This window comes from Brachycentrus maculatus, unplaced genomic scaffold (assembly GCF_059751285.1).
Source record: "Brachycentrus maculatus isolate JH-2025_06_01 unplaced genomic scaffold, ASM5975128v1 h1tg000529l, whole genome shotgun sequence".
Classification (NCBI taxonomy): Eukaryota; Metazoa; Arthropoda; class Insecta; order Trichoptera; family Brachycentridae; genus Brachycentrus; species Brachycentrus maculatus.
In genome coordinates, this window is record NW_028281275.1 from 411,040 (window position 1) to 430,206 (window position 19,167).

At 33.2% G+C, this 19,167-nt stretch overlaps 2 protein-coding genes across 3 annotated transcripts; one reads left to right on the forward strand and one right to left on the reverse strand.

The window, feature by feature from the left end:
• Positions 1–1,870: 1,870 nt before the first annotated feature.
• Positions 1,871–12,708, reverse strand: LOC148301683 (uncharacterized). Its single transcript, XM_088272883.1, has 11 exons — positions 12,344–12,708; positions 12,009–12,262; positions 10,717–10,943; positions 9,968–10,074; positions 8,287–8,506; positions 7,375–7,656; positions 6,430–6,576; positions 5,308–5,432; positions 4,396–4,522; positions 3,773–3,918; positions 1,871–3,407 (listed from the first exon to the last, which is right to left on the reverse strand). Exons 1-11 carry the CDS (start codon positions 12,436–12,438, stop codon positions 2,009–2,011), a joined length of 3,129 nt encoding a protein of 1,042 aa, XP_088129009.1. The 5' UTR covers positions 12,439–12,708; the 3' UTR covers positions 1,871–2,008.
• A 2,093-nt stretch (positions 12,709–14,801) lies between these two features.
• On the forward strand, positions 14,802–17,579 carry LOC148301684 (uncharacterized). Of its 2 annotated transcripts, none has more exons than XM_088272884.1 (3): positions 14,802–15,067; positions 15,983–16,053; positions 16,502–17,579. In XM_088272884.1, exons 1-3 carry the CDS (start codon positions 14,957–14,959, stop codon positions 16,746–16,748), a joined length of 429 nt encoding a protein of 142 aa, XP_088129010.1. In that variant the 5' UTR covers positions 14,802–14,956; the 3' UTR covers positions 16,749–17,579. The 2 variants fall into 2 exon arrangements, with proteins under 2 accessions (XP_088129010.1, XP_088129011.1); XM_088272885.1 differs by having other exon boundaries at positions 14,830–15,067; positions 17,009–17,579.
• Positions 17,580–19,167: the final 1,588 nt, after the last annotated feature.

Consider the following 19,167-nt stretch of genomic DNA (forward strand, 5'->3'; position numbering starts at 1 on the left):
CAAGAATATTGAAGAAAGTCTTCCTTTATCGGCTACTTCCACGATTTGAGACTCTCCTGCATGGATTTAACAGCTCTGTCTTTCTTTATTTCCAAAATCTGTCCCGGAAATTTTTCTCCTTCATAATGAAATATGACATATTTTCCCACCTTCTTTTTTACTGGTCCTAATGAAACGGAAGAACAAATACGATAACTGGTTTCAGTCATCGTTTTTGTTCTTCTCCCTCTTCCTCAAATCTTCCGTGTGAACTATAATCAGTTAATGTTAGATATGCTAGAAGTTTCGATGCGGAAGGTGGGATCATTGATGTAATTGGTTCAGGTAGCATTTGTGTCTCGTCAACGTTCATTCCGACATTTGGATCGTGAGCAATGCTCTTACCTGGTTCTATCGGTATCGTTTTCCTGCGTTTTAAGACTGAATTCTTTGGGTTGAATCTGTTTTCTTCCAAAAACTGTTGAAAACTCTGGCGCACGTCATCGTCATACGCCTTTAATGGCAACCGATTAAGCAACTGACTAGTTTTTGCAACAGTCAAGGTTTTATGTCTTTGCAAAAATGATCTTATCCATTCAGAGCCTGGTACGTTGTTCTTTAATATTCGTACTCTTCTGCCAAATCTATCCAAATAGGCTTTTAGAATGTAGCGAATGTTAAAAAAACTCACTGGGAAACCGTACTCACTCATGTCTACTATGCAGTTTACGAAAGATTGCTCTTCGCCTTTGTCACATATCAGAGGTTTTCCCACAGGTTTTGTGTGCTGACCTTTGAGCTTATAGTTAATCGTCATTCTGGGGATTTTGAAAATTTTTTAGGCCTTTCTTTGACTGATTGTACCATTTCGAATGGCCTCCAAACACTGCTCCACTCTTTTCGGTGTAAAATCGCAGTATCGTCTGGCATAAGGCCGCTGTTTGTGTGTTCTTGACATTTTTGAAAAAAATATACCATCAGGAATTAAGTAAGTACACAAAACCAATAGATATTTAGCAAACATGTCAAGTTGTATTAGCCGTTTTAAGACTTTTCATCAAATTTATTAACCATGGCCTTTTGTGGATACTTTGCACTTGGTGCAATGTTACCCCAAATGTGGTCAATACAAGTCAGTTCTTAAAAAAATATTATTTTTACATAAACTTGACAACGTAACTAAAAAATACAGCATTTGAGAAAAGCAGGGCCTATCTACCTACGATTTAGAGACCACTCACTTGTTGTAACTAGTTTCAGTATACTGATTCCACTGGATTTTTTCGGACACAATTTTCAGACAGAAAACTTTCTTTACGTTCGGACAGGAAAAACGCATTGAAGCAATAGCGACCGACTGTTACTTCTGTAAACTAAAAAGTAGATTGAAGTGCCGTCTATCAGAAACAATAGAAAGTAGAATGAAAAATGACATGTATCAGAGATGACCAGCTCTACAATTTCTTTACAGAAGGTGGTGCAAAGTATCACCCATGGTGCAAAGTATACCCACTTTACGGTAATTAATAATAATTTATGTTGTGAAGTTATTCACCTGTATACCTAGTTTGAATTAAAAATAGTATTATGTATACAGTTATATTTATACAAAAAATCTTTAAAAAAAAAATAAACTTTTAAATGTGTTTAAATCAAAAATTATTTCAAATTACATAACATGTACGTCTAGTATTAAAAAAAATCCTTGGAATGGATTACTTTAATTTATACTAACTATTCTAAGCATTTTCAATATGATAAACTCTATTATAGATATGTTGAAAATAAAATATTAATGTAACAAAAAAAGATACAAGAATAATTTAAGCTACTACTGAAAAATGTGAAAAAATATTATTTGGGCGTGTCCTGTACATTTGAGAAAGCTCATTTCTAGTTTTTATCACATAGTGATTCCTATGATAAAAAAATTATGCTTGTAAAAAAAGTTAATTCTTTATCACCCAAAATACATTTGATCAGTTTTTCTCAATTTCCCCCAAATCATATACAATACGATGCATATGCTTTATATATTTAAAATATCAAAATCCTCATCATCATTCTCAAACATGGAAATCTGGGATGATGACTGAGAATTATTAGCTGTGGGATTCAGTTGATTTATTGTTGGTTTGGCTTGCAAACAATTCTCAAAGTTGATTTCGCGTGAAAACATTTTAGAATTAGATTTTTCTTCACTAATATTACATTTACTAACAGAATCTTCAGGGATATTCTTTACAAAGCAAAACTGTTGTAATTTTTGTAATGTTTTATTGTTTATTATTGGGGAAGTTTTTTTCACATTTCCTCCTTGATTATTTTCCGTAGTGTTCCCATTTTCAATATTTGAACTAAATTTATCATCTGGACTAATTGATTTCTTGGGTGGTAAACCCTCAATCGATATAAGTTTATCATTATTTTTTAAATTGGTTAATAGGCTTGAATTACTTTGGCGAATCTCATTTTCAACATCTGGCTGCGGGGAGGAATTATCAAATATGGAGGAATTAGTATCATCATTTTGTTCAAATTCTCTAGATATATCGTTAAAAACATCATTCACACTTGGCAAACAATTTATAATATCTCTTTCATCAACTTCTTCATCGGAGCTTAAATTTGAATTACTCATATCAATAACCGATATAGATTTAGAGGCCGGTTTTTTATTTTTCTTATTATTGCCATGATTTATCTCATTCAAAATATTCTGCAATGGAATATCGGTAATTTTTTTTGTTTTTGGAAGATTTATTTTTACCTTTTTGGGTTTAGGAGTAATGTTATTTAATTTACTATTTGTACTTTTACGCTTCCCCATTTTGACACCATCAACATTTGTGTTAGAATTTTTATTTAAAGAATGTTTTTTCGGGGTTTTAGCGGGCAAATTTATAGAATCTCTTTTATGTGAAACCGTAGAATCGCTTAGGTTTAAAATAGAATCCAATTCATCACCAGTTTCCATGTTTAAAAATGATTGATTGGCTTCACTCAGATTGTTTGATGAGATGCTGCTATCATTATGCAAATCAACATGTGGTTTGAAAAACGAACTTTCAACAATTTCAAACGCATTTTTCTTTTTTGATTCTTCTAATAATATACTATTGGGAAAGTACTTCGTGTCACCATTATCAATATCTTTTTCTAACAATTGATTTTTTACATTGAGGAATTTAGAATAAACATTAAGTTCATTGTGCCATATCTCATAAAGGTTAAGACTGGTAAGAATTATTTTTGCAGTTCTGAGGTATTCAAAGTCAGGGTACTTAGAAAAAGTGGAATGTAGGGCGTCTGAAGTATCAGATAGCGTACAATCTCGCATGGACAGGTCCATGAGGGAGACAGCAGTGAGGGCATCCATGGGCAGCACCTCGTGACGATACATCAGTCTTGCATGAGCACTTGACAATCTGTAAAATAAAAATCGAAAAGTTTGTGTATTTAAATGAGAGTGACCAAAATTTGGAAACAATTTTTAAATACTAAGAAAATTAAAAACCTTTTTTGAAAATTCTTTTTATGTTTACTTTTTTCTCAATTGTGGCGATATGTGGAAAAAAATTGTATTATTTGATGACAAAGTAACAGAAGCATCACATGAAATATGTAATTAAAATTAATAAAAAAACTCCTTGTTTTTTAAATTTTATATAAATTTAAATTAGTAAAATATATGTTATAAATAATTAAATTTTGTCATCCTTTTTATTAAAATACATATTTAGATTATGATTGACTAATATAGTAAATGGTGGAAAATATATAGATATCAAACCTCACTAAGCTATCCAGCATCCTAACTGTAGTCCGTGAAGGATCTCGACTCTCGGCTACACGTTGTTTAAGGTAATAAGCTCGCAATATTGTATTGGCTTCTTGAGAAACGGATACTTCATATGGACCAATTAGCGAAATGTATGACTGAAATAGAAGTTTCGACAGTGCAGTATAAGTAAAATTCTTTTATTGTACTTTTTCCATTTGCATATCACAATAACGTAGCATTTTTTTAGCACATTTAATAAATACTTAAGTATAAGTATAAAATAAAGTTTAATTTCAATAAATATATTAAAAATTGTATGTATTGTAAACAAAAAGCAACATTTAATCAATTCTTTTCTTGACTTTTTAGAATTTAGGGCTAAATATTTTTTTAAATATATTGTTATTGGAGGGACAATTTTTTTTGTAATATCTTTCATGTTATCAATGTTCAAATCAAATATCTATTTCTTCATATTATGTGAAGGCAAGGGCATGGGTCTTATGCTTCAAGTAGCAGTCCTGAATGAAAAAAGTAAAAATATTCTTGTATATAAACCACACGTGTATACACACTCACCACTGAACACAACAATATAACCACTGAAATTAAGAAATGTTATGATCAAGCACCTGCAATTTTTCAAGAGACCAGCTCGTAGGATTTGATTCCGACGTCGTACCAAAGAGCACGAAATCTGCAACCAAGTTATCCCACTTCTGATTTAAAGTATCCAGCATTATGAAGATTAAGTCAAACCTGAAATTACCAATAAGAATAACTTAAAATATAAAAAAGATTAAATAATATATTAAAGAAGTTACAGATATTTTGTATTTGATACTTTGTATTTATCCCACTTCTGATTTAACCACCCTACGGGCGTTTGTCCACTACTCGGAATTACACGGAAACACACCGTCCGGCACATCAGTTAGCATTTTAAAATGACGATTCGCTTGGATTGGCTTGTGCTTTTGTTCATCTTTTTTCGGATCGTTGCTCTTGATCGGTGCGTGAACACTTTGCGCGTAAATTCGATCATGCTAAACAGTCGTAGTCGGTTTCATTTTTCAAAACCGGACTGCCAGACGGTCAAATTCCGGGTAGTGGACAATCGCCCTACCTTTGGGTGAAAAAATAGGTAACAAGTTTTTTTTTTTTTTTTTAATAGGATTTCTCAATAACAATACTTATTTACAATGTTTCAAACAACATTTTTAAACAATAGAAAAATTTAGACCCCTTTTATAACCTCTGCATGTCAGAGGTACTCAACAGAAGGTGTCGCTGGATAATTCTTGTTATAATATTCTAATGAATATTTTTACAAATATACTTTGTATTGAATGTAATATATCAACTAATATAATCTCAACATATTCTGCAAATGAGGTAATCAGCAATATTGACCTCGAAATATTAAATGTAGTTTTACTATAACCCTGAGATATAAATAATTTAAAAACTGCTTAATAGCAGTTTTCAGAATACCAATGAATGAAAAAACGTTAACCTACAGATGAGTAGGTGAATAAATATACCTGCTCAGTAATGGCGTTCCTAAAGAAACATTCACACTTATCGGCTGATCTGTATCGTAATTCCCTTTTGGATTACAGGCGGCTATTACAGCACATCTCGTATTCAGCTTGCATATTATACCAGCCTACAAATCAGAAAAGCAAACCTGTTTATAAAACAATATAAGAGAGAGAGAGATAGCGATAGACTGGTGTGAGGGATTCTGTAAGGCAAGCGTGATCTCATTGCCATTTGAGTCGTTAAAGTCAATATTTGAATAATATACGCTAGAAATTAAGTTAAATCCTTCCTTTCCTTTTATACCAGAGTAAAGGTGAAGAATAGACTTCATATATCGCTCACTCCTTTCAAGAACGTCATAAATCAAAATTCGTCAATTTTCAGTTATGCATGTTTTCGGAATGCCCAGAAAATGTACTATATCCCAGCAAAAGCGGCATATTTTAAACTTAATATTTACCCGCTACAGGGCAGAATGTGTTGTTTTTGCATTTAGAAGAAAAGGTATTGTTTAATTATTATTGTAAATATACTAAATATTTTTCAAATGGAGAAAAAACCTTTAGGTTTTACCTAAAAAGATCTGTTGTACAGTTCAAAGTTCAATAAGTGGCTTGATATTTATTTTTAATACATTGTATTATATTTTTAACCTTTAAAAACGTTCTCCTAAAAAATTAAGTTTTTTGATTTATGACGTTCTTGAAAGGAGTGAGCAATTTATGAACATCATCTTTATAATCAAACCCTCATCTGCATCCGATAGCGCATAGGGCGATAGCTGCATCATATAAACGCACTGTTATCTTGATCGTTAACACATGAAGGAGAGGTGATCAGCCCTCCGCTTCAGGTACCAGTCCAAGGTAATATTAAATAAATATTGAAGTAAAAAATTCACTTATATTTATTTGAGACCCCTCTGGGAATCTAACCCGGGATCTTCAGTATGTTAGCCGAGCGTGCTGACCATTACGCTACAGAGGCGGACAAAATGAACAAGAACATTAACATATCATAATAAATAAAGCTGGATATTCTTGCGTATAAAAAAAGTAAAGAAAAGTTTCTGTGATCGGATATTCATCAACATAGTTATTGCATTGTCTCGAAGAAATTACCTTGGCTACGGAGATAGTCTGCTGCTCCATGGCCTCATGTATGCTGGCACGATCGTGTTCTCTCATCTGCGCCAACTCATCGATACAGCATGCCCCTCCGTCTGCTAACACCAGCGCTCCCGCTTCCAACTGCCATTCACCATCTTCCTTTAATTTTATCAGCCCATTATTTTCTAACCTCTATCTGTATACAATATTATACAAGGACATGGGCTGTTCAATGTATGAGGAACTGAAGAGAGTTTCGCATAATAGACCGGAATGGCGACGGAGATGTCATGTTGCTGCAGACCAATCAACAGGATTGAGACTACAGAAGGTGATGATCTGTATACAATGATATAGGGCACTGCATCAGATCGATGTGATGTGATGTAAATTATATAGAGGCATGATCAGGGTGAAGGTAAATACTGCTACATGGAAAAGGGAATGGTGGAGGAAAAGTACAAGGGAAAAGGGGAATGGTACCAATAGATGAGGTATTTGAGAATGTACATATATATGTACCCATACAAGCTTGTTTATGTTATACAGCAGCAGATAGGCAATGTCTAGCTGTTGTGATGATTGTAGTAGATGTTAACGAGGTCTGATCAAAAATACGGTGAATAATTTTATTACTAACAAAGTAATAAGTTTACATGGAAATGGAATTAATCTCCTTCAAAGTACTGTCCTTGGCTAGAGATGCACTTATTTAAACATTGAATCCATGACTGGAAACATTTTTGGAAGGCTTATAGATAAACACAGCCTCACTATAGCGCTCTGAAGACTAATAAACTAGTCGCAACGTGTTCAAAATTGACACGGTGTGTCTCAGCGAATCAAGCTATCGGACATATGACATGAAATGGATGTAGCATCATTAGTTACGGTTCTAAAAATTATTTCATCATATTTTTTTATCAGACCTCGTATTTTTGTATACAAATGGCTCACCCTTAAGGCGGTGCACGTTAGTCCCGCTTTAGTGCTGCCAGATCCCGACGTCAGCACAGACCTCTCGGCCATCATGGCTCCGGCCTTCAGCAGTTGCGACTTGCCGGTTCCCGGGTCTCCAACCAGCAGCAGGTGGCACTGCCCCCGGACCGACCTCACCTGCTGCTCCTCATCAACACCCGCGCCCTTCTTGGGAGACTCCTTTTCTCTGTCCAGATTGTGACTAGACCCCGTGATGATGGTCAGGGCTAACGCCAGCTTGACCATGTACAAACCATAAACCTGCAAATATTTAGATATAAATATTTTTTTTAAACGGTTGGCATGTAGAGACGCAAAGCTGGGCAATGCCTGCATGCGGTGGGTGTGCACACATGCCGTGGACTTTTTGCCATTATATCTTAGATATTTCACATTTTTATCGAAAATTACTTGCTCAGACTTTTTTTTTTGAACTTTCAAAATTATATTTAAATAAAATAGATACATCATTCGCGAGATAAATTGGCTAATTTGTACTTCTAATTAACTATATTGAGAGTTTCATACATACTGTGCATAATCTTTTTGAGTGAACATAACCATTTTTCAGCAAAAACCTAATATTGTATCAATTTTTATTGTGAAAAAGAACTTCTCAAATTTTACTAATGTTTTCATGAGTCATTCCATCCACCGTATTTAATAAAACATCATTTATAAGTTTTCATAAAATTAATCTCCAATTTACAAATGATTAGTTCCTCCCCCCCCCCTCCCTCACCGAGAAGATAAATGCAATCACAATATTTATTGCGGCAAATTTAACTCACACAATACACTCACTAAGTTTTTGGATCACTTAAAAATTAAATTTAAAAGGTTTTGGTAGTATTTTTTTTTTAAAATTATTAAAATGAAGCTGGTTCTTACCTTGGGACACACTGCTGCTAACACCATGTCCCTTCCTGTCATAGGAGACTTCTGGTAATTAGACCAAAACTCGTCAAAATCTTGGATCACATCCGGTGCAACCGAAATCGCTCTCGCTTTTTGAGCATTGCAGACTTGAACGTGATTTGCCTTAAATACCAGTTCTACGTCACATTTCTTATTCAGAGATAATGGATTCCAGCGTCTCATAACAATCCCACTACACAAAAAAGATTTCATCTTATTCATTATTAAATTAAATATTATTTACTGTTATTTTGCACCAAATCCCTAACTAGGTGCTCTGTTGTCCTGTGATTTTAAAAGAGTTTTATCAATATCAGGCAGTATTGATATAATCATTTTAAAACTCAGGACAATATATTACGAGTCCTATCAAAAGTACTATGTTTGAGAATTAGTTATGTACTTTTTTTAATAAAAGGGATAAAGATGCTATCAACCTTCATTTATAAATATGCAAGAGACAGAAAGAATCTCACATGCATAAATGAACATGCTAATTTCAAACATAGATGTCGCCTTTGTAGTTTTTACAGTAATAGGGAACTGCGTTATCACATGAAGCATATCGCTCACTCCTTTTAAGAACGTCATAAATCAAAATACTTGATTTTTAGGAGAACGTTTTTAAAGTTTAAAAACATAATAGAATGTATTAAAAATAAATATCAAGCCACTTATTAAACTTTTTACTGTGCAACATATTATTTTAGGTAGAACCTGAAGATTTTTTCTCCATTGCAAAATTATTTAATATATTTAAAAAAATAATTAAACAAAACATTTTCTTAAAAATGCAAAAACAACACTTTTTGCCCTGTACATAGTGGGTCAATATTAAGTTAAAAATATGCCTTTTTTGGTGGGATATAGTACATTTTCTGGGCATTCCGAAAACATACACAACTGAAAATTGACGATTTTTGATTTATGACGTTCTTGAAAGGAGTGAGCGATGTAATGGCCTTGCCATTTCTCATTCCCACTTTTATTGTCCTTTTTAGAAAGTCGAGGGACTCGTCACGTGTTGTCCGGCTTTAGATGCGTTCCCATGGCCATCATAAATCGGTACAGCATTTTATGATTCCCTATCCTAAAGGAAGTTGGCTTTTTAACATAGTCTAATTTGGTATTTCGTGAGAGTCGGGTGTAACATAACTTAGCAGAGCTGTTTGGAAGCACATGAGTATTGACTGTCGTATTGTTGTTTTAAATAAACAAATATATAAATAGTCAATACCGTGTTTTAATTAATACTCGCTTCAGTCCAACCTGCCTCCTGACAAAAAGGGGACTAAAGTGTCCTGTTTAATGTGGACGTCATCAAGTGCACGCGTACGCTGATCACAAAGTGTCTTCGCGCACGTAGCGCACGCGACGCGACCGTCCATAACATTACAGCGATATGTACAACTTTTTTTTTAAATTCGAGTAATATAGTTGTAAATCATGGATATAATGATGAATATAACAGTATATAAAGTTATTCATCAAACCACTCAATGACAGGTCATAAAGTTGGAATTCTACATTCCTATTTAAACAAACTTCTTCACCTATGCTGAGATAAATAACTCCTGTTAGTAGAGTGGAGTAAATTCAGCATTTGTGAACAACGATTTGGACATACTCAAAATATTATTTTAGAGAAACTTACCAAATGCTGACATCATCCCCAGGTTTACAACAGTCTACTAAATCATCCTCCAATGTGACCCATATGGTCCCGGGAATCCCACCAACACTCAATTTGTTTACTTGTTCCTGTAACAATAAGAAAAAGAAATAAAAGAGACTTTATAAAAAGGAGACTTTATAAAAAAGAGACTTTATAATTTCCATGAGAAAAACATGGCACGATCAGGTATGCCAAATACTTGAAAGTGGTCAGGTTAGGAGTCGTAACAATCGACGGGTATGTATGAGGAGATGCATGAACGTGGAAGAGGCGAATAATGTTTGCAAAGACAGAGTGGTGTGGCGTTCTATTCTCTCTGCCTACCCCTGCGGGCGAAACGGCGTGATGGTTAGTTACTTTTATAATTTCCAATGAAAATTATAAATGACTCCACAATTGACCAATTGACCACCATAGCACTATTCGCACACTTACAACTTCACAAAATGTTTTAAATTAAAATGTAACTTTGTTTTCAAAATCACTATAAAAAATTAATCATAAAATGGAAAATAACAAAGTAAGTGCTTCAAATATAAATTATACAAAATGTTTAGTTGTAAGTGCGTGAATAGCGCTATGGTGGAGACGTGCAGTATTGTTTGCATGCTTTTGTAGTGATTGTCCTGGCGAAGAGACGGGTACATCTCAAAACCAGTAGACATAAAAATCACAGTGAGGATGTATATACTAATATTACTAACATTTTTGTAAAAAAAAAAGATTACCTGAATCTTTAGTTCCTGGTAGTCTTTACAATTATCCTTTGTAACGGCATTAACAGGACTAAGTGTTGTGCTCCGGCATCTCACTGGGTTATGGCACTTTGTTGGTGCCTTGATGATGTAGCGGTGTTCATACCCCCCTTCTACTTGTTGTACATACTGGCACTTGAGGCATTTGTAAGTTTTGCGATACTCTAGCATCTTTGCCTGAGTGACCCTTACTGCCGTTCCTGAAATAGATTTTATAAATCAAATAAAACAAATAAAATCCTGTTTTACTTTTCATATATTTATTGTTATAACTGATTAATTACATTGCTTAAAAAAAAGAGAATCAGTGTTTTAAAAAAAAAATAGTTTTTATTTTTAAATAAACATTCCTGTTGATGGGGGCTAGTTTCCCGGTGAAACTGTCTAATGGTGAATTTCCAAATTCATTAGAGAACTTTTTAAAATAAAGTCAGAGATACACACGGTAATTTGGAGTTGCCGTATGTATCTCCGCCTCCGTAGCGTAATGGTCAGCACGCTCGGCTACCGTTCTGGAGGTCCCGGTTCAATTGCCAGGGGGGGTCAAATAAATGTGATTTTTTTACTCCAATATTTATTCAATATTACCATGGACTGGTACCTGAAGCGGAGGGATGATCACCTTTACTTCATGTGTTAACAATCAAGATTACACTGCGTTTATATGATGCAGTGCTCTATAAGGGTTTGAAGAAGAAGAAATGTTAAAAAAACAATTGATTTTTTTAAACATTCCTATTGATAGGGGCTAGTTTCCTGGTAAAATTGCATAACAGTGAATTTCCTAATTCATAAGAAAACTTTGTAAAATAAAGTCACTGATATACACAGCAGTTTGAAGTTACCACTATCATTGTCATTCTCTATTAAGGTTTAATTGTTGTATTGAAATAGAGAATGACCCTAACAGCAGCAGTGCCAAACTGCTTGTGTGTCCCACTATAGGTAGTCTTGCCAGACATCCTGGTTTGACTGGGACAGTTCGGGTTTTCAGACAAAACCCTGGTGTCCCGGCCGGTTTACTTCACGTCCCGGTAAAAACCTATTTTGATTATAGATGACAAAAGAGTCTAAAAATAATTACATGTGAAGGATCATTTAGGATAATTACTTTTATTTAATTAGTCATTTATTTCACCGTACTGTACACTGGGGGCATTCCGGTGTCCCGGTTGAACATTTCGGAAATTTGGTAAGCCTAACTATAGGTTACTAAATATAAAAAATATAAAAATTGTATGCAAGTATAATTGGTAAATACGAACCAGTCACATTCAGAAAACGTCCCAAATCTTTGATCTTGGGTATAATATTCCTATGAAATTCAGGACCCGGGAGTCCGTAAAACCTTGCCTTGACATTTTGTTTTACAAAAAACTGTTGCGAATTCGAAGTGAAATCTTCTATAATTTTTTGTTGCGCTTTGATCAAAGATTCGTCGCACTTAGATAGAGTATGTTTAGGATTACTTAATATTCCATCTCCAGTATTTGGATCAACTTCAAACAAATTCAAAATGCTGAAAACACAATGAAAACATAATACTACTAAATTTGGCATGTGCTTATTTACGTTATCGATATCGTGAAATGGCTCTTACTTTACGTTTATTGAATAATTATCGAATCTCTCATAAGCGGATAGAATATGTAAAAGGTCATCTCGATGAACAGATAAAAGATATTCCAAAAACATTATTTAAACAAAAACACCCCGGAGATTTTATAAGGTGAAAAATATTATAAGAAATAAAACTTATTTTGAAACACAATCAATGTATAAATGAACTAAATACAAAAAAAATCACGCAATATCGCGGCATAAGGGAAAAAATAAATGTGAAATGTTTGTCATTTTTGATAATTTGGTATCATTTCCTCGCAATGTTTTCATTCCCAAAATTTCAAAACCAACACATGACATAATAAATAATGTTTCAAACGATTCAAAAGTTTATATTATCCTACCAGAGACAACTAGCAATGCGAGAGCAAAGATTGAACAAAGACTGCCAACATAAGGGCGTTTTACGGCAACGTATTTTATTTTCTTTTTTCAAAATCCAGAATGAATGACTCATTCAAAAATTACCTTACAAGCACGTCATTTTTTTTTTTTTTACCCTCAATTTATTTTATTTATTGTTTTATTATTTCAAATTCATAAATTGTGAAAATATTTTTATTCAGAGTTCATATGGCTAATACACTAGATAAACGAACGAATAGTATGACACAGAATAGAATATCAACACTTGAAGGGTAAGTTTTGTGTATTTTTTTTTAATCTTTAAAAATTTTTTCAGATTGTTCTTTTTTATATTCATATTCATTTTATATATGTTCATGTTTATAAAAATCAATAATTTACTTAGTTATCATCATTTCATAAATTAACTTTTCGAATGATTGCATTTATTTTTTTATGAAGTAGAAGAAAATATTGTGAATTCGGGATACCGAGATATGCCAATAAAGAAGTTTTAAATATGGCATTATTTATTAACACATGATAATACAAAATTGTGTCGGGTTGTGGTCCCATAGTTAGTGTAGCGGACTCTTGAGAGTTTCTCAGTTCGAACAGCCGTTTAGGGTCACAGAAATAATATGAACTTGAAGTTTTCTTATAAATAATAAAACCTCAAAGATTTCTCCAAAATGCTATTTATAAAAAAAATACTTTTTATTTATTTATATTTATTTTTTTATTTTTCAAAACATATTGCATACATAAGTTAAATACATAATATTCCCGATGAGCAATTTCTATTTCTCATTTTGGGACATGAGATTAAGATTAACAAGACTAGAACACAAATAATAAAGTTGCAAAAAAGATTTATAAAAAATAAACAAAACTTTTACATGGCAAAATATAAAAACTATAAACATGTATAATAAATAGGCAAAAGAAGCATATTTAAAAGAAATAAAAGAGAAAAAAATTAGATAAGAAACATATTTAAAATAAACAAATGAGGAAATGTAAAAAACATAAGGTAAAAACAAAATAAGAAATTATGACTAATCATTTATATATATATATATATATATATATATATATATATATATATATATATATATATATATATATATATATATATATATATGTACATATCTTTCCATAAAGTTTTTTTCAGATCATTTATTTTGGATCTTACTCTAAATTTAGTACTTTTAATGTATTTTGTTATGTCCTCGTGTATTATGATCATGAATTTCTTTGTTTTTGACCGATGATTTTCATAAGCATAAAGAGAATCTAACAAAACACACGCAAACATATCCAAAAGAAAATAATAAATTCCGAAATGAAAAACGAATTCAGAAAACTTACAAGGCTAGGCTTTGTAAGTGTGCTAGTCCTGCATTATATTTTTTCTACTGACCACCCTAACGCGCCCATTCGCCCAAAGCGACTCATCTTCGGCGTGCACCTTTTCCGTGGTGTTCTGTATCTGTAGGGTGTAGCGCGGTGCTTCAGGTAAACTTAAATTATTTTTATTGATTTCGAGTTGAAAATGTTAATTTTATCGCATCTTAAACGGTGCATTTCTCCACATGTGACAATATACATTACAAAAAAAATATATGTGTTGCTCCATAATTATTATTTCCAGTGAAAACTTTGTAATTTTGCAGTTTCGTAATGATAATTTCCTACATAGCACAAAACGCTCGATTTATATCGAGGATAATGCTTTTTATGGCTAGGGAGTTGGCCAGGATGTTGGGGGCCCATATTCCCATATTAGGTTTGCTCGTTCGCTGATCACCCACGAAAGTTTCTCGGTTGTTATTGTACTAGTTATGCCAAATTACTCTTCTAACGTCGCGTTACTATGTTTAATTTTGGTTTAAATCGGAAATATCGAATAGTTTACTCGTAAAGTATAGTAGTTATTATTCACGCCAGCTTGTGTTTACTCCGATAATTTTACCGCTAACGTGAGAGAGAGATATGTTCCCGCCACGAGTGTGAGAGGGATGCGCGGTGCGAGCGCGACACGAGACACGCGTGCCGTAACCGTTAAACATTTCCAGGAAGAAAATTTTAATACGCATTATAATGACGACAGAAGTTTTCGTCGTAGCGTCACTCTTCTTTCGTTAATCTTATTAAAAGTTGTTATTACTCTTCCAATTCTATCTCTTTTTGTGACTCCGTGTTACGAGGGGTGGTTTTAGTTATTAAATTCATCAGTAACCTAATGCGGGCGCATCACGTACTTAGGTGGCGATATTACACATCGCATAATTTGGTACAAACAGGAAGCATTTTGATTCTTCTTCGTTATGGACATGAAAAAATGCCATCGGGCGTAAGTAATCTTTCCTTAGAAATTATGTTTTTATTGTACTTGGAATTTTGCGCAAATTTCCTGTACACATGGCCTTAGGATTAATGAACCCTGTGTAACAGCTTCTCGCGATAAAAAAAGCATAAACAACTTGTGGGACTTCCTTATATAGCTCCGCATTGACGCCTTTAAATGAGTTTCATTTTGTTTTATCACATTTGTGTGAACGTTTTATAATTATAAAGTTAATTTTAATTAACTGATATACTTTGTTGATAGCTGTAGGTATTAACAACATTTAGCTGTAGGTATTAACAAACAAATTGTTAATTGTCTAAAATGCGTCTTAATTCAAACAATAATTATTTAAATATTTCATATTAAATATTTTTTCTAGAGGAAATTTGATATCATTACCATTTTGGTGGCTTGGTCTGTAATGCTCCCCCCATCTTTAGAGAAGAGAGTAAAAAATATCATAATTGTACTATTAAGTGGAATTTGTATAGATAATTTTAAAAAAAAATTGCATATTCTATTGCAGTAGTTCTCAAATATTTTTTCCCCTGTACCACTTCAAGATGACTTCAAACCAGCGTATCCCTATTGCGGAATGATAAATAGAAAATGAAATCAGGTTTTTTAAAACGTTTGTTGCCATCAAAATACAGTTCTAACGATGGCGATGCGAGTTACACATTACAGTGTAATGATTACTCTGATTAAAAATATATTTCGGCCATTGTTGACATTTTTACTGATTAAATTATTTTAGTCAAGAGATTTCTGCACATACACCCCTTGATGCAACTCCGCGTACCACTAATTGGGAAACACTGCCCTATTGTGAAGTGAGCCCGGATGCAGTTAGCCACTTTATGGATTAGTCTGTCAATTTTTGGTTCATTCACTAATTAGCTGTTTTGTATTCATTAGCTTCTTCCCCATCTGATGCCAGTATCCAGGGATGTTCAAGGTTTGACTCCAGCAAAGCCTGCTTCCTTAATGTATGTATTTGCATGTCAATCTTATTTCACTCAATTAAAACATTGGTTAACTTTTAAGTTTTTTGACCTTAAAAAATGCAATTGTAGAAGCTTCCAACCTTTTTTTCTGAATTGACATGTAGAAGATGTATTTTTCTTTTCCTACTTTTTGATTACTCCACTTCGTAGAAAAAAATATATTTCCGGTAAATTATTGTTTGTTTTTGAAGTTTTTACTTTACTAACAAAAAATTTGCCTAACTTTTTTAAAAAATATTTGACTATCATGAAAATTTCCTTTAAAATTTCCTAGCGCCCAATTTTTCACTGTGGTGGAACCTTTTCCTAAAAATTTGGCTTATTTTGACCCCGTGCGTAAGTATGAACCCAAAGCACTTTTCAATGTTGAAACGGATTGCTCAGTGAGGGGTGACATTGTCCACGATAAGAATTGATTTTTTCTTTTCAGATTGCCGTGTCGAACTCCAATTGATAAAATGCTGACTATGTCGTCAAAACTGATCTGTCATAGCTTGCGCACTGCTATCACAGCCAGTTTTGATGATCACAGTCACATTGATGCTGTGGTGTATGTATCGGATGCCGGCCATGACTTTGTGACCTTGCAAAGGCTACTTTCTCTCGTCCTATTCGCTAAAGTGGATGTGAAATGTAATGTAATACCATATCACAGCCACTTTGGTGAGCTAGGCTGAGAAAATATCTTCAACAGCAGTGGCGCCAACTTCAACATTTAGCTTTTGATAAAATTTTATTTATACTTTCATTCAACTAGGCAAATTGACTCCACGATGATCACCTTGGAATCCTGTCCTTGTGTATTTATTTTGATTAGCAGTGACGGATATTGAAAGCTTTTAAATGTAAATTCACAGTAAACTCCGGATACAATTTTGTTTCACATTTTCAATAAATTTCGCAACTTAGTTTTAAAAAAAATGCTTTGCTCTTGCAGGTCTCTTGAAGGTCTGTCAGGAAGCCTAGATGCTTCTGTGTCAGATCTGGGAATGCAGTGGGACAGCTTTAAATTAATTCTGTCCTCTATTAATTTTATAATGATTCAACCGAACTAACATGTTAACTATTTTAAATTTTACTCTAAGTTTTTTTTTCAAATAAATATCTTGATATATGTTTACATATTTGAAACTGTAAACATGATAATTCCACTGTTAACATCATTCGCCTGAATAGATAAGTATACAACATTCTTTGGCAAAACGTTAGCATTATTTATAAATATGCTAACCGTAGCTTAGAAAATAAATTCCCCTGTATATTTTTTGTTAGTTTATTAACATTAAATTGCAGACGTATGAAAAGTTATTCGCTCTTACTGTTTTTAATCACAATTTAATATTGTTTTTTGTTGAAAAAATTTATAATCCATATTTATTAAACATAATCGAGTAAAATCACGGTTTGATATGATGTCTGTCTTAAAATATTTTGATTATTGTAACAATACTTTTAAACCAACTAGGTATTTACAAGCATAAGTAAAGTAAAATAAAAACTAAAAAAAACTTTTGTTTTTTTTTATCTTTTGTGTTATTATATTCCACCTTACCTTCGATAGTCTTCTATATTATATTGGACTCCTATATATTTGATTTCCCCGAACTTAGTCTCGAACTCTAGAGATCAGCTGTATCCCGAGTGTTAAAAAAAAGGAAATATGTATGAATATAAATGAATATTTGATGTCCACCTTCGTAGTGTAATGGTCAGCATGCTCGACTACCGTAATGGAGGTCCCGGGTTCGATTCCCAGGGAGGGGAGGGGTCAAATAAATATATGTGATTTTTTCACTTCCAATATTTATTCAATATTACCCTGGACTGGTTCATGAAGTGCAGGAGTGATCACTTTTCCTTCATGTGTTAACGATTAAGATATTACTGCGTTTATATGATGCAGTGCTGATGAGGGTTTGAAGAATATACACATAAAATTTTAATCTAAAAAATGAAATACAGTTACGCTGCCATACAATAAAATAAAGTCATCAAGATGTTCAGTAGAAAAGAGGAAAATTAACAACTAAAATGGCCTTTTGGGTCATGTTGGGGGGGGGGCAGTTTGAGCTAATGAGTCGTTGCGTGGGATGATCCTGGTCTTGTTCCTGGCGGCATTGCTGGTCAACTCCAATACTGCGGCAATCAGGTATTCCATGATGGCAAGGAGGTACACCGACTTACAGATTCGCTATAAACCTAAACCTAATAAAACATATTACCTAATAAGCCGAAGCCATTATAATAAACCAACCTATCATAAAGCTTTAACGAAAATTCAACAGATGTCACTATGAACCTTTAGTATCCCAATATAATGATCAAAAAGTCTGCTACAGTCGTAAAGTTATTGGTAATTCTGATTAGTCTTTTACAAACGGCAATTGGCGGACTGAGGACTGTGAAACTCACTTCTCGCATAAGATGTGTTAATTTAAAAAAAAAAAAAATTATGTTGATGTTTATGATGCTATGAAATCCTACTGAACACACAAACACGTCAAACAAAACCTATCACCTTTTTTGGTCAAAAGAACTTTGATTATTATGCAATAAAGTTGTACAACCTAGTCCATTATCTATAAAGTCATTAAATAACAAAACTATGTATAAAAGAGCTGTCCATAAATGGATCATGAAGGTGGGTAGATCCGAAATAGATCCCATCATTCAGTCGTATTTGATTATATTCTAATTCTTTATGGTTAAAAAAAACATGATATGCTGTAAAAAGGTATCCTCTTAGGTGAGCTGCAACATTCTAGAATTTAGGTAAAAAAAAAATTTAACAACCTAACGTCCAAGTGACTGTGAAATCTAGCTACGGCTTATGCAACACCGCTTATCATGACCCTACTCAGGCTTCAAATTTTATTAGAATTAGGTAATGTGATTTTTACAGTGTATAATCACTCAAACCTGCCAATGACAAGCCCTGTAATTGTTCAGACTTTCGCATTCCCATCGCAATATACTTCTTCATCTATGTTGAGATATCAATAAAAATCTATATTTTTATTTCACATAACCGAACCTTTTTGAGTTCTGTTTAAAAACTTCATTCTGTAATCATTGCTGCACACATTTTTTGTGGGA

Coding starts and splice junctions, on each gene's coding strand:
- LOC148301683 (XM_088272883.1), bottom strand. CDS start 12,438: ATGTTTTTGGAATATCTTTTATCTGTTCATCGAGATGACCTTTTACAT. Junction 5,433..6,429: donor AGACTATCTCCGTAGCCAAG/GTAATTTCTTCG, acceptor TCTGATTTGTAG/GCTGGTATAATATGCAAGCT. Junction 4,523..5,307: donor GGAACGCCATTACTGAGCAG/GTATATTTATTC, acceptor TGGTAATTTCAG/GTTTGACTTAATCTTCATAA.
- LOC148301684 (XM_088272884.1), top strand. CDS start 14,957: ATGCGGGCGCATCACGTACTTAGGTGGCGATATTACACATCGCATAAT. Junction 15,068..15,982: donor ATGAAAAAATGCCATCGGGC/GTAAGTAATCTT, acceptor TGTATTCATTAG/CTTCTTCCCCATCTGATGCC. Junction 16,054..16,501: donor GCAAAGCCTGCTTCCTTAAT/GTATGTATTTGC, acceptor TTTTCTTTTCAG/ATTGCCGTGTCGAACTCCAA.